This window comes from Manihot esculenta, chromosome 2, assembly GCF_001659605.2.
Source record: "Manihot esculenta cultivar AM560-2 chromosome 2, M.esculenta_v8, whole genome shotgun sequence".
NCBI lineage: Eukaryota > Viridiplantae > Streptophyta > Magnoliopsida > Malpighiales > Euphorbiaceae > Manihot > Manihot esculenta.
Window position 1 is genome coordinate 35,561,351 of NC_035162.2, and position 13,006 is coordinate 35,574,356.

Genomic DNA, 13,006 nt, shown 5'->3' on the forward strand with positions numbered 1-13,006 from the left:
AGAAAATTCAGAGAGTTTCAAATGTTGTAGGCCACTGAATCCAACCTACCAAAGCAAAACAAGGAATTAATGATTATGTAAACAAAAATTACTTCAAGTACCTAACTATTATCTAGAGCAATGAACTTATCTTATCTGCATACAATTGTTTTATAGTGGAATTAAGATCCCCAACCCAACGCCACTTATCTCTTTCTTTTGTCAAATTTACTCTCTTTAGCCTTGGTGTGCTTATAGATCCTTGAGAAAAAACCTTCATTTTAGGGCACTGTAAGAGATATACAACCCAAAGCTGGAAATTTTAATGTGCAACGTGCGGATGAGCAGAAAGTTTCGAGGCTTTTTAAGCAGCAAAGTCTCAAAGTTGTTAATTTCCTCAAAATAATCTCATTTTGGGATTGGAAATTATTTTTGTCGCTTGACACAATTTCTTCAATCGCATCGCTTTCTTCTATAATCATTGTGGCGAGATTGTGCATACTTTCAGCAGTAGAAGAAGATACTAAGCTTGACAATCCATTACACTTCCACACACGCAGAGTCGTAAGATTTTGGAAAGTTGCAGAGGATGGTGCCAGATTAGTCAAACCATTGCAATACCATATTTCAAGAGTTTCAAGATTCTGAAAAAATGGAGAATCTTGATTCCATATATGTCTAATATTAGGAAGACAAATCAGATCTAAGTATCGGATCTGTGATAGAACTGGATCATGACCATGACTCTGTTGCAGTAATTCTTTGAAATAACAATCCCTCAAAACAAGTTGTTCCAAATTTGGAAACTTCTGAAGAAGATTAAGTGGCAAATTCAAGAAAGAATAACCAAAGCTTTGCAGCTGAAGAAATTTTAGTTTGACAAAGAGATCCATTGGAAATTGGCTTTGTTGTATCATTGCAGCGTCCTGGTCATTTATTGTTAATCTCTCCAAATTGCCAATAATCTGTTAATCATTAAAAAGAAAAAGTAGTTAGATCGTGGCAAAACAGTTGAGTGGGATGAAATCAAGAACGAAAGCTTTTATAAAATATAATTAAATTAAAATTTTGAAATGTTTAAACAAATGAAAAATACAAGATTGTTAAATAAAAAAAAATCATTATAAAGAATTTATTTTGATAAGATTTTTCGAATTATTTATCTAAATTAAAATCTTGAAATATTAATTGAATAAAGACAAGTAAAATTATCCTTAACTTTTAAATAATTTTTAGTATTTGATCAAGCATAATTTAGCTACATTTTTATCATAATTATTATTGTTTATTTATATATTTTTTAGTTTAATTTATGATTTTTATCTTGTTTTTACAGAAAAGGGAGAAATTGGAAAATTGGAGAAAAAGTGCAGAAAATTTACAGAAGGGTGATTTGCCCAGTGATTTGCCCAGATCACCAGATAATCTGCTCAAATCACTACCCAGATCAAGCTGAAGCAGAAACCCGGAGGCAACAGGCAGAAGTGATATGGGCAAGTGATTTGCCCAAGACACTCGAAGACACTGGCCAAATCACTCGCAGAGACATAGAAGACTGACTCACAGAAAAGTGATTAGGTCAGTGATTTGCCCAAAACACTCAAATCACCAGGCAAATCACTTTGACAGCAGAAACTGACAGCAGAGCGGGAAATTGGGCAGAAAACAGAAATCCAAATTTTCAGAAGTCCAAGTCCAATCCAATCACTGCCAACACAAAACCAAGAGCCACGAAAGAGTTTCTCATCCAGGAATTCCAATTGCAATTAAAATCAACATCAAAAGAGGAGTCAAACACCAAATCAAAGAGGGATTTCAAAACCCTAGATAGATAGAATTCTTCAGCTATAAAAGGAGAGCCTCCAAACCAGCAAAGCATCTTCTGATCAGCTATTGAGCCTCCTCTTCCTCTCGCCAGAAACTCTGCAGCTCTTCTCTTTTTCTTTTCTTTTCATCTTTTGTGTATTATGTCCACCATGAGTGGCTAAACACTTTCCTTTCTAGTTGAAGTTGGTGAATTTCAGATTTTGTGATGAATTGGGAGATTTAAATCCCCATTGTTAAACTTCTATTTATTCTCAATATTTATGCAATTTGAGCTTTCCATAATTATTACTTTGCTTTTAGAATCAATAAGGGCCCATTGCTTTTAAATTGCTTAAGTAATATTGTTTGAATGATTTAGGTCCGTAATTGCTTAGGTTGTTCAAATACACATTTAATCAAATTGCATGATCTAAACTTGACAACGCGGTTGGCAAGGTTAGAATTAGGTTTCTCTAAGTCTTAATGCAGTTAACAGTTATTCGATGCCAAAGGCCCCAAGGACGTTCCTTGGCAACTTGTTAACTAGTGTTTGATTAGCGAACGTTTCCTAATCAAACTAGAACTAAGGAGGAATTTGGATTGTGAGAAGCGTCTTCCACATCCTAAACTAATTTATTGAGATAAATAGGAGTATTAAAGAATCAATGATCAATTCTAAACAATCTGAAATAGATCCATACTTCAACTAGAAGCTTTTCTCTTATTGATTTTCTCAAACTTTACATTATTGCTTTCTTTTGCTATTTAGTGTTAATGCATAAACTCAAAACTCCCTCTTTTAATTACTTGTTATTTATTTGCCTTGGTCATTATTAGGAAAGTCTTTGGTGTCAATTTCCTGTGGTTCGACCCTATTACCACTATCTAAAAATTTATTTGTTGATTGATAATAGGTTTATTTTTTACGGCTTCGACAACCGCCTATCAGTATTATACATTTTAATAAAAATAAAATAAAATGCAACAATAAAATTAATAATAGTAGTAAAAAAATTATATATTATAAATAGTACAATAAAAAAAATTAAAGTCTTTTTTGCACTTAGAAAAGAAAAGGATAGCATTATATGTAAGGGAATAAAATTTAGTTTTTAATTTCTTACAATGAAAATATTAATAAATTATTTTAACATATTGAGAATTAGAATTTTATAATATAATAAATTATATATTTATTTTGATATAATAAATTATGCTGTGAGATTACGTTGATATATAAATGCATTATAGATAGGTTTGCTATTTTATTTTAAAATGTTCTTTTTTTAATTTATTAAATAAAAAATCTATTATTAATAACGTTATAATCAAATACCATATAAATTTTAAAAAGAAATAAAATATATTAAAAAAATTAACCTAAAACTTTTACAATTTAAATTAAAATAATAATAATATCTAAAAACTTATAAGTATTAAATGAAATAAAATAACTTAACTTTTAAGACTATAAATTATAAAATAATTCAATGTAGTATAATAAACAAACATGAATATTTTCTTTAAAAACTAACTAAAATATATTCTAAAGTTTTTTTTAATAAAGTTTAATAGCAATCAAAATTAGTAATAGCAATTAAACCTAAATTTAATTAATTTATTGTTCTATATATTATAATTATTTAGAATTGTATTGTATTAAATTAACATTTATAATATTATAATTATTTAGAATTGTATTGTATTAAATTAACATTTATAATATTATAATTATTAATTTTCTTGTTCTTATTTTCTTTTGTACTAAATACATGGTCTATACAAAATTAATATATTAAAAATCAAACCATATTGATAAGAAACGCAATTGAAAAAAAAAAAGAAACCAATAGTAAATAAATTAAAAAACATAGGCCCAAACCTTTTTCTGTTAGTTTAATAAGATTTTGAGTTTTATCAATAATTGAGCTAAAAACTACACCAATATTAAAAAAAATATCCATTTTTACAAATAAAAAAAAAATCCATTTTTACAAAAAAAAAAAAAAACCATTAAATATTTAAATTAGAATGTAAAATAACATGATTGTTAGCATTTTTCAGCAAATTAGCCAAATAAATAAAATAGTGACACGTACCTCTCTAAATGAGAAAAGTGGTTGTGGAGTTTGAAGTTTCAGTTCGTCCTCTTGCTTATCCATGATCATTTCTTGTATTTCTTGAGATTCAAAATTGAAAGTTTGCAGCTTTGCGCACAAAAACACATTTAAATATTTTAGTTGTGGACATTCTAGAGTGTGCTTTCCTGAGTAAAAATACTTCAATTCATCTAATCCCCAAAGGACCATGGTCTTTAGCCCACGAAATGCAAACTTGGGAATAATAGTAAGTGCCTCTGCTCTTTCCTCCTTAGTAACGATTTCCTCCACTCCACAATCACCTATGCTTAGAAATTCAAGATGCGGTAGACATTGAGCTACTGAAAATGGGAACAATTTTTTCAAATTTGGACAATCCCAAGCAAACACTTTACGTAGGTTATAAAAGGAGAGAACGCCATGAGGATCCCTATTCCATATTTGAATTAAGTTGGAAAGATTCCGAATGTCCAAAGTTCTCAATTGACTGTACCTTACAACATGTGCTTCTCTTTCTTTTATTATTGCTTGGAGATCAAATACCTCTTTCACTGAATCACAATATCGTACAGTTAATGATTCTAGATTCACCAACAACTTTTCCAACAATTTAGACGGAAAGACTTTCAGTAGCTGTTTTCCATTTAGCACCTTTAGCACTTTTAATCTACCAAAGGAATCTGTTAGGACTTCATCACACCATATCATCTTCAACATATGCATGTCCTCAACATGCAATTCCTCCAAATTAGGAAACCGAACCTAAAAATACAAACATTAGAGAAAAATATTTTAAACATGACATGAAGGAAGGATTGATAAAGATTAGAACCTTCTCATCGAAGAGAGCTGTGTTCACTTGTGTGGAGACAAATGCTTGCGGACGAGGACAATTCTCCATCTTCAACACTTTCAAGGAGGGACATTCAATTAACTTAGCTATGCAGAACCTTACAAGCTTGGGAAGACCTTTGAGCTTTAGAGAGTCTAATTTAGGTAATAAAATTTTGCTCATCGTTTCTCCTTCTCCTGCTGCAAGTATTACTTCTTCCATAGATTTGCAGTCACATATCTCAAGCACTTTAAGCTGTGCAAGACTTCCAACAATAGAAGATGTGAATAGAAAGTTCAAATTCCCACACCCATCTACAATCAATGTTGTTAATTTTTCAATACTCGGAGACAATGCTTTATGTTGACAAGGCCATATCATTTCCACATTAATTCCAACGAACTTCATGTCTGCCAAATTAGGAAATCGAATCTGCAGGCACAATTTTTATTTCATGAAAAATATAATATTATCATTTAAAAGGAAGCCTGACAAAAGTAACAGAAGATTAGAGAATTAAAAAGTAAATTTCTTTAATGTCTAAAACATAGATAATTAACAAAAAAAATTAGAGAGCGGATGAAACCTTGTCGTTGAAAAGTGCCACCAGAACTTCCGCATCAGCTTCACATACAATTTCATTGGAGGCCGTAGTAGCTATTTCTTGGTTTCGTGCTCTTTGGGATGTAGAATGCACCTTCACTTGGGAACAAAAGCTTGTAAATTGGGGTAGATTTTCCAACGTTAAGGATCGTAGTTGCGTCAACTCACATTCTTCATCATCTTCACCTTCCTTAGCTACTATCACTTGTATAATTTCGCAATTATTCACATTCACTTCTTCTAGCTTCTTAAGGACATTAAGCATAGAAAATGAGAAGAGACTCTTCAATGCATTACAATTTTCTACCTTTAATTTTCTCAAATCGCTAAAAGATCCTACTGAATAAGGCCCTCGATAAATCTTCTCCAAATTATTCAGATTGTGAAGAAATAATGACTCCAACTTGGGAAAAGCAGTGAAATGGTTCATTTTCAACCGGTCTATGATATATTGAATATCAAGGCTATTTTGAACATGAAGATGCTTTAACTCAGGAAAGCCTTGATCATCTAATTCATAGAGAACACTTCTCACGCCCTTCAAGTCGTCCAAATATAGATTTTCGATTTTCATCAGCAACACTTTTACTCTCTCCAACAAGGCGCTTCTATTCAGCTTGAGTTTCAATGATCTTGAGGTCTCATACTCATTATTAGCCCAATCCCACCCATCTCCAATGAATACTCTAAAACTTTCCAATTTTTCAGAAAATATATCTTTAGGCATGATATTTGCATCTATGATATGTATCTCTAGAGTGGACAATTTTGACAAAAGCTTCAATTCAGACAGGTTAGCGTTGTTGCTTCCTTCATCATGCCCTTCACCCTCCCATTGCACAAGGCTTCCCCCCAAGTATAATTCCTCCAATTGGGCTAGTGTTGATAGGACATTTGGCGGAATCACTTTAAGTCTTTGACATCTACTCAAATCCAAAAGTCGCAAACAAGTCAATTTTCTTACTTCATTCGGCAATCGAACAATTGTAGATCCAACCAAGCTAAGAACTTGCAGCTGTTTTAGCTCTCCAATTGCAGCTATGTCTTCCAAATCACAGAAATCCAAACATAATGTTTGGAGGTTCTCAAGAGATTGAAGTGACGAAGGCAGTGGTGACAAATTTATTTTCGTCAAATCCAAGACTTTGAGTTCTTTCATTTTACTGAATAAATTCCCTGAGATTTTAAGTGAGGGATCTTGATTGAACAACAAAAATGATTTCAGTTTTGGGCATTCAAATACTTCAGGGAGCTTAGGGATTTTGCAATATGGCAAAGAGATTGATGTGCACTGCTTAAAGAAGTCCTTGTTCGGCCATTCTTCCAATTCAGCTTTATATGCTGCAGTGAGCACTTGATCGTGCTTGGACACAAATGAGGCTGCAAAGCTGTGAACCACATCATGCATTTTGACTCGCTCATGGCCCCCATCTTCAAGTAACAAACAAGACAGCTTTAGATCACTTACTACTGTAAGTAGTCTATTTCTTGTTGCTTTTAGTGTGATGAGTTGATTAAATAAGCCAAACCCCACTACATATTTCAACAAGTCTCGGATGCCCACATTAGCTTTGAGTTGTCCCAAGAGTCGGAACAAAGACTTCTCCTCATCTCTCAAAAAGTTGTAACTCAACTCTAGGGCTGAGTAAACTCTCTTTTCATGTCCCCTGCCATCAAATATTTTAAGCTTTTCCAACGCATCATTCCATTCAAATGCCTGCTTATTTTTCAACGCAGTCGCTACTGCTATAATTAAAATGGGCAAGCCTGCACATCTCTTTGCTATTTCCACAGCTATAGGTCGGTAAGTTGGAATCTTTAAGATCTCCCACCTTCTTCTCAAATAGACTCCATGCCTCTTGATGCTCTAAAACTTCAAGCCTGAAATCTCTCTGTACACCCATTTCCGACAATACAGATCGATTTCTGGACGTCATAAGTATCTTGCTTCCATTATGATCAGTGCCATAAGGAATTCCTATCTCATCTAGTTTGATTGCTGCCCATATATCATCAAGAATTATTAGAATTTTCTCTTCTTTTTTGATTCGCTCACTCAATCGAGCTGCTCGTACTGCAATCGACTCCGCACCAAGTTTGAAGTCTAGCCATTCTGCAATTTCTTGCTGAACACTTGTCAAAACCACACTGTGGGTGACAGTTGCTATAACCACCAATTTGAAGATTCCGAGTTCGCTGACCAGAGTGGCAATGTGTTTCACAAGTGTGGTTTTACCCACGCCTCCCATTCCGTACACTCCAATGAGATTGACGTCAGTATCTTTTAAAGCATTCAAGATTTCATCTACAACAGAGGTTCTTGATTCAAAGGCTTCACACTCTTTGACTGCCCCTATGCCCTGTGGTGGAGCACGGTAGGAAACTCTGGGAAAATTTCCCCCTTCTCGGGCTCCAACAATGATTGGTATTTCTTTACTGGCTTTTCTACTAATCTGGTGGTGCCTGATCAAATTTGGACACAATCCCATGAAGCACCTCCTTTTTCCTCCATCTTTATGTTGAAGAAGAATTTTATCTGCATCTTCAGCGACACTATCCACCTTAGCCAACCACTGCTGAACATCAGGTTCAATTTGTTCTAGTGGATTCCGCCTAGCCATCTTCACATCGTGTTCAACCCTTTGTTTAGCATGACTGAGCTTTTCAACTTCTTCTTCGAGATTGTGGATGTTGGCACTGTAGTTGAATACATATTTGATCTGACGCACAACAGGATTAACCAACAGTTCGAAAACTTTGGATACAATGGGATCCACCACTAACTTTGCAAACTCCATTTGCTGCTCTTTTTTATTTTTGGTAGAGAATAACAGCTACAAGTTACTACAATAAAACGAGAGGTGAAAACAAACAGAGGTTAATGCTCATACAAAATTAAATGTGCAATGTAAACAAACTATTAAGTAATTTGCAAATAACAAGCAAGTAAAATTACAGAGTAGAGATTTCTAAGAATATATTTTAAATAAAAACAAATGAAAGGATTTTTTTTTTAATGGGAAAAAAGTTTTAAAAAAATTAATATTAAAATCAAATGCAAAACACACTTTCTTAATTGAGAAATAAAAAGCAAAAGAATCCTAAAATAAGTCTATCTTAAAAATGACACAAAGATACTATGGAATTGAGTGATAAAAATAAAGGAGATTTTGTTACCTTTAGCAATCAAAGAGAGACAGATCCAGCAAGATGATCAGCTGATTACCACTAAAGAGAGACAACGTACATAATTGAAGAAACGGTATCAAAGCAAATTAATATGAAAAAAAAAAGTATCAAAGAAACTGAGTGGTAAAAAAATAAAAGGAAAGCTTGTTACCTTTAGCATTATCAAAGCATGTAAAGAGAGAGACAGATGGAGCAATATGATCAGCTGATTACTACTGAAAATAATTAAAGAAAATGAAAAATAGAAACCTGAAGTAATTTTTGCGAGTAAAGATTTCTTAGTACAGATTTTTAAATAAAAACATAATATAACGAGAGACACACAGAAGCACCTATTTTATCAGGAACAGATCTAAGGTAAAGGGAAATAAATAAATAACTGAGAAATAAAAAAAAATCAAAAGGGTTTTTTTTTGCAAATCTACCATTAAAAAATGGCATAAAATATAACCAAATAAATAAATGAAAAATCTGAATAAACAGATAAACAGTACCAAAGAAATTATGGAATTAAGTACTATATTTAAAAGAAATTTGTTACCTTTAGCAGTTGAACAGCAATCGGAGTATGCAGAGCGACAGATAGCAAAATGATCGGTTGATTTCTACTGAGAATTAAAGCCAAATTGAATGCAGTGAGAAGCAGAAGAGCAAGTCAAGAAGTTATAGTCAATATGCTGAGCTCAATTATCATATGGGCTCCACACAATTGATTCCTCTGTCCTTTCCCATAGCAAAAAAAATGGGTCATATGGGCTCCACACAGTTGATTCCTCTGTCCTAATAAATCAATGTAATTTAATAGAGTAGGTTGTTTAATTGTTAATACCTCAGATGTATTTATATGAATCGTCGAATGATTCATATATTTAATTTTTAGGTCGTCGAATGATTGTTTATTGATAAATTATCATTTATATTTAATTGTCAAATCTTAATCAGCATTTCGTGATTTATATACTTTTCCATTAATGACTAAATAATAGAGTCAACATTAAAAGATAATTCCATCTATTATTTTAAGTAATGTTGAAATAAATATATAAATAATTTTTTTAAATAGAAATTATTATTTAATTTTTATATTATAAAAATATCTATTTAAAAAATATATTATAATATTTTTAATATTTAAAAAAATTATTAATTAATTTTTATATTAATTCTAGTTGTTAAATATTAAAAAAATTAAGATGTTGAACAAAGTTAAATAAGGCTACATAAACACAGTAAATCCATACTCATATAAAAATTTATTAAATTTTGGATAAATCTTTCAAGAATTCAATTCAGTTTACTTTTATTAAATTTATTTAGTTTGATTTTAAAAAATTTATTTTAATTAAACCAAATTACTATATTATATATTATTATATGTTTTCATATTTAGTAAGCATATGTGGAGTGTTGGAAAGTATTTATTTTAGACATTTAAAGATTTGAACTTCGATTTTTGGTGTAACTTTAACCATTCACTTTAATTGGATGGATTCAAGCCATTCAAAAACCCTAACCTTAGCCTTCCTCCTCACTTCCTTCATAGGCTGCTATTTTTATTTTCATCATGTTTTCTTTTCTTCTATAAACTCTTGATCTTTGATAACTTAACACTTTTCTCTCTTCATCTTTCATTTCGCTATTATTATCACGCTCTTTTGGTCCTTCATTCATATTCATATGTAATTTTATATAATTTTGAATATGAATTCTTATAATTTTGGTTTGTAATAAATTTATTAAATTTTTATTATATTTATAACAAAGGTAAACATTTGTAATTATTGATTTGTAATTATTTAGATCTTTGAAATTTTATATTTATTTTATTAGTTGCTGATTGCATTTTCTGAATTTGATAATTTTTTCAAATACGGTTATTTCAGTTCAGTGAAGAGATTGAATAATCAAACTAAATTTAATAAAAAAAATTCAGATCGATTCAATTCGATTATTTATTTTAATTAGTTTGATTTGATTTATAAAATTTTAATAATTCAATTTAATTTCTTTAATTTGATTAGATTTTAAATCAAATTAACAGGATACTCAGCACTAGCTACAGTCACTTGAAATGATTTTTCAATACTCTATTTCTATTAGTTAAAATGTATAATAATTAATAATTAATTGAGAATAAATAATAATGAGTGTTAAATAATCACATCTCAAGGGATTGTCGCTGTTATTTTTCTTAATAATAATTATAAAAAATTATTCTGTAGTTTGAAAATAAAATTTTATATTTTAATTTATAATAAAAAAGGTTTAGTTCTATATTTTAATTTATAATAAAAAAGATTTTGTATTTTCACGATTATACATAATCTAAGCTTTCTCAATTTTAATATATCTTTTTTGGAAAATCATAAATTTTTTAAGATTAAAATAATTAAATTATATAATCAAATATTAACCTTATATCATACGGTCCATGTATAATCACTAATGTCTACGGTAGATAAAATAAATGTGATTTTGTGTGGATAAATATAAAAATTAATCTATTAATTATATTAAAATTTAAGAATCAAATTATAATTTTTTAAAATGAAATATTCATCCACATTTGCTGATGATATTTTAAATATTTAAAATATTTATTCTCTATTTAATTTAATTAATATTCAGGAATCAAATTATAATTTTTTAAAATAAAATATTCATCCACATTTGCTGATGGTATTTTAAATATTTAAAATATTTATTCTCTATTTAATTTATTGATTAATAAAATTATAAATAAAAAAAATTTAATTTAAAAAAATTAATTATAAAAAAATTTAATTATTTAATTTTAAAAATATAAAGCTCTATTCATCAATTATAACATGTTAATAATTTTTTATTCTCCTTTTGTTATATCTTCTGCTCAAAATGATAAAAAAAACGCCTGTCAAGTGCAGAGGACTATTACAGTGGGCTCTACAAATAAATAATCAATCAATTTGAATTATTAAAGACACATTATATACATCAGGCTAATCATTCAGTGGATTACGTTTGATTGATTTTAATTCTAAATAAATTTTTTATTTTTAATATTTTAAAATTTAATTAAAATATTTTAATTTTAATATGATCTAATTTTTTATATTATTAAAAAAAATATATTATTATTATTAATAGATTTGATTTGATTTTTTTAAAATTTTTTTAATTAAAATCGAATCAAATTAAAATAATTAAAATTTTTAAAATTAAAAATCGAATGGAATTGAAATAAATAAAAAATTAAATTAAAATTTTAAATTAACTATCAAGAGTATCCGGTGCAAAGGTCTATTACAGTGGGCTCTACAAATAAATAATCAATCAATTTTAATTATATATATCCACTTGTATCTTATAATTGAATTAAAACCTCTATATTAAAACCTCTAATTGAATTAAAACCTCTATATTATCCTATAATGACTATTTGTATCTTATAATTGAATTAAAAATCTAGAAGACGAAGAGTTGTGGACAAGTGCAGGGCTCAATTATTGGGTTTTTGTCCAATTAAATAAAAAAAACCTCTATATTTATATCAAAATTTAAAAATTAAATTTTCTTAAATTAGAGTGAAAATTACTGTATTTATAAAATATGATAATGTTTAATTATTTTTTTAAAAAAAATAAAATAACTCTTATTCCGCTTTTAAAATTTGATAATAATTATATAATAAATTTAACAAGAAAAAATTACTACTTAATCTTTATAATATAAGAAATTTAATTAGTTAATCTATCGATTTTAAAAATATATTAAAATATTTTTAACATTTTAAAAAATTTATTAATTAATCTCTCTGTTACTTTTAATTTTTAAATATTATAAAAAAATTTAAAGTTCTGTTAAAATTTTTTGAATATAAAGGAACTAATTAGTAGATTTTTTAAAATTTTGAGAAATTAATTAATAATTTTTTTAAAATTATAGAAACTAAATAACAAAATATATAATGACTAAAATTAAGAAAAAGACTTATTTATAAATTTTTAAAAATATTTAATATATTTTTCAATAAAATAAATGTGAGAAAATAATATAAAGGAATATTATTTATATTTCTCTATTTATTGACAGAGAATTTTACATCTAAATTAAAATTTTATGTTAATAAATTTTTATTCTTTTTTTATTTTATCTTCTGCTCAAAATGATAAAAAAACGCATATCTCCCTTTTTTTTTTTTTTAACTACTAAATATTAATATGTATCTAACATATAGTAAGTGGTAGAAGATGGATTTCTATTCATTTTCTCATAAATTCCTTGCTTACAATAGCATCTGCACATAAAAATATTATTTTTTTTCATTATAATTTATTAGTCTTTTCTAATAAAGCCACATAAATTAAGTTTGCTATTATATTGAGCACGTCAAGAATTTCACTAAACTTGTACAGATATGTCTAATAGTATTAGAATCTACCACTCATTTTAGTACGTTAGTCATAAGAAGAAATAATCAGAATAACTATATTATCTCTTTAAACTAAATTTATCTTTG

The 13,006-nt window shown here is 28.6% G+C and overlaps 2 protein-coding genes across 2 annotated transcripts in view; both read right to left on the reverse strand.

Moving 5' to 3' along the window:
- Positions 1–9,151, reverse strand: part of LOC110608039 — a 61,709-nt gene extending 52,558 nt beyond the window's left edge. Inside the window, 4 exon segments of the mRNA XM_043952115.1 lie at positions 5,681–7,046; positions 7,048–8,120; positions 8,660–8,723; positions 9,050–9,151. Coding sequence (XP_043808050.1) covers positions 5,681–7,046; positions 7,048–8,120; positions 8,660–8,668 — 2,448 coding nt within the window. The 5' untranslated portion in view covers positions 8,669–8,723; positions 9,050–9,151.
- On the reverse strand, positions 132–8,565 carry LOC122722141. Its single transcript, XM_043952112.1, has 4 exons — positions 8,497–8,565; positions 4,717–5,148; positions 3,885–4,646; positions 132–944 (listed from the first exon to the last, which is right to left on the reverse strand). The coding sequence occupies exons 2-4, from the start codon at positions 5,122–5,124 to the stop codon at positions 261–263; spliced, it is 1,854 nt and encodes a 617-aa protein (XP_043808047.1). The 5' UTR covers positions 5,125–5,148; positions 8,497–8,565; the 3' UTR covers positions 132–260.
- Positions 9,152–13,006: the final 3,855 nt, after the last annotated feature.

Bases quoted from the DNA above. Each gene is read 5' to 3' on its own strand.
- LOC122722141 (XM_043952112.1), bottom strand. From the start codon at position 5,124: ATGAAGTTCGTTGGAATTAATGTGGAAATGATATGGCCTTGTCAACAT. The intron at 4,647-4,716 runs GTTCTAATCTTT...TTGTATTTTTAG, and splicing joins CAGCTCTCTTCGATGAGAAG to GTTCGGTTTCCTAATTTGGA. The intron at 945-3,884 runs GTACGTGTCACT...AATGATTAACAG, and splicing joins CACTTTTCTCATTTAGAGAG to ATTATTGGCAATTTGGAGAG.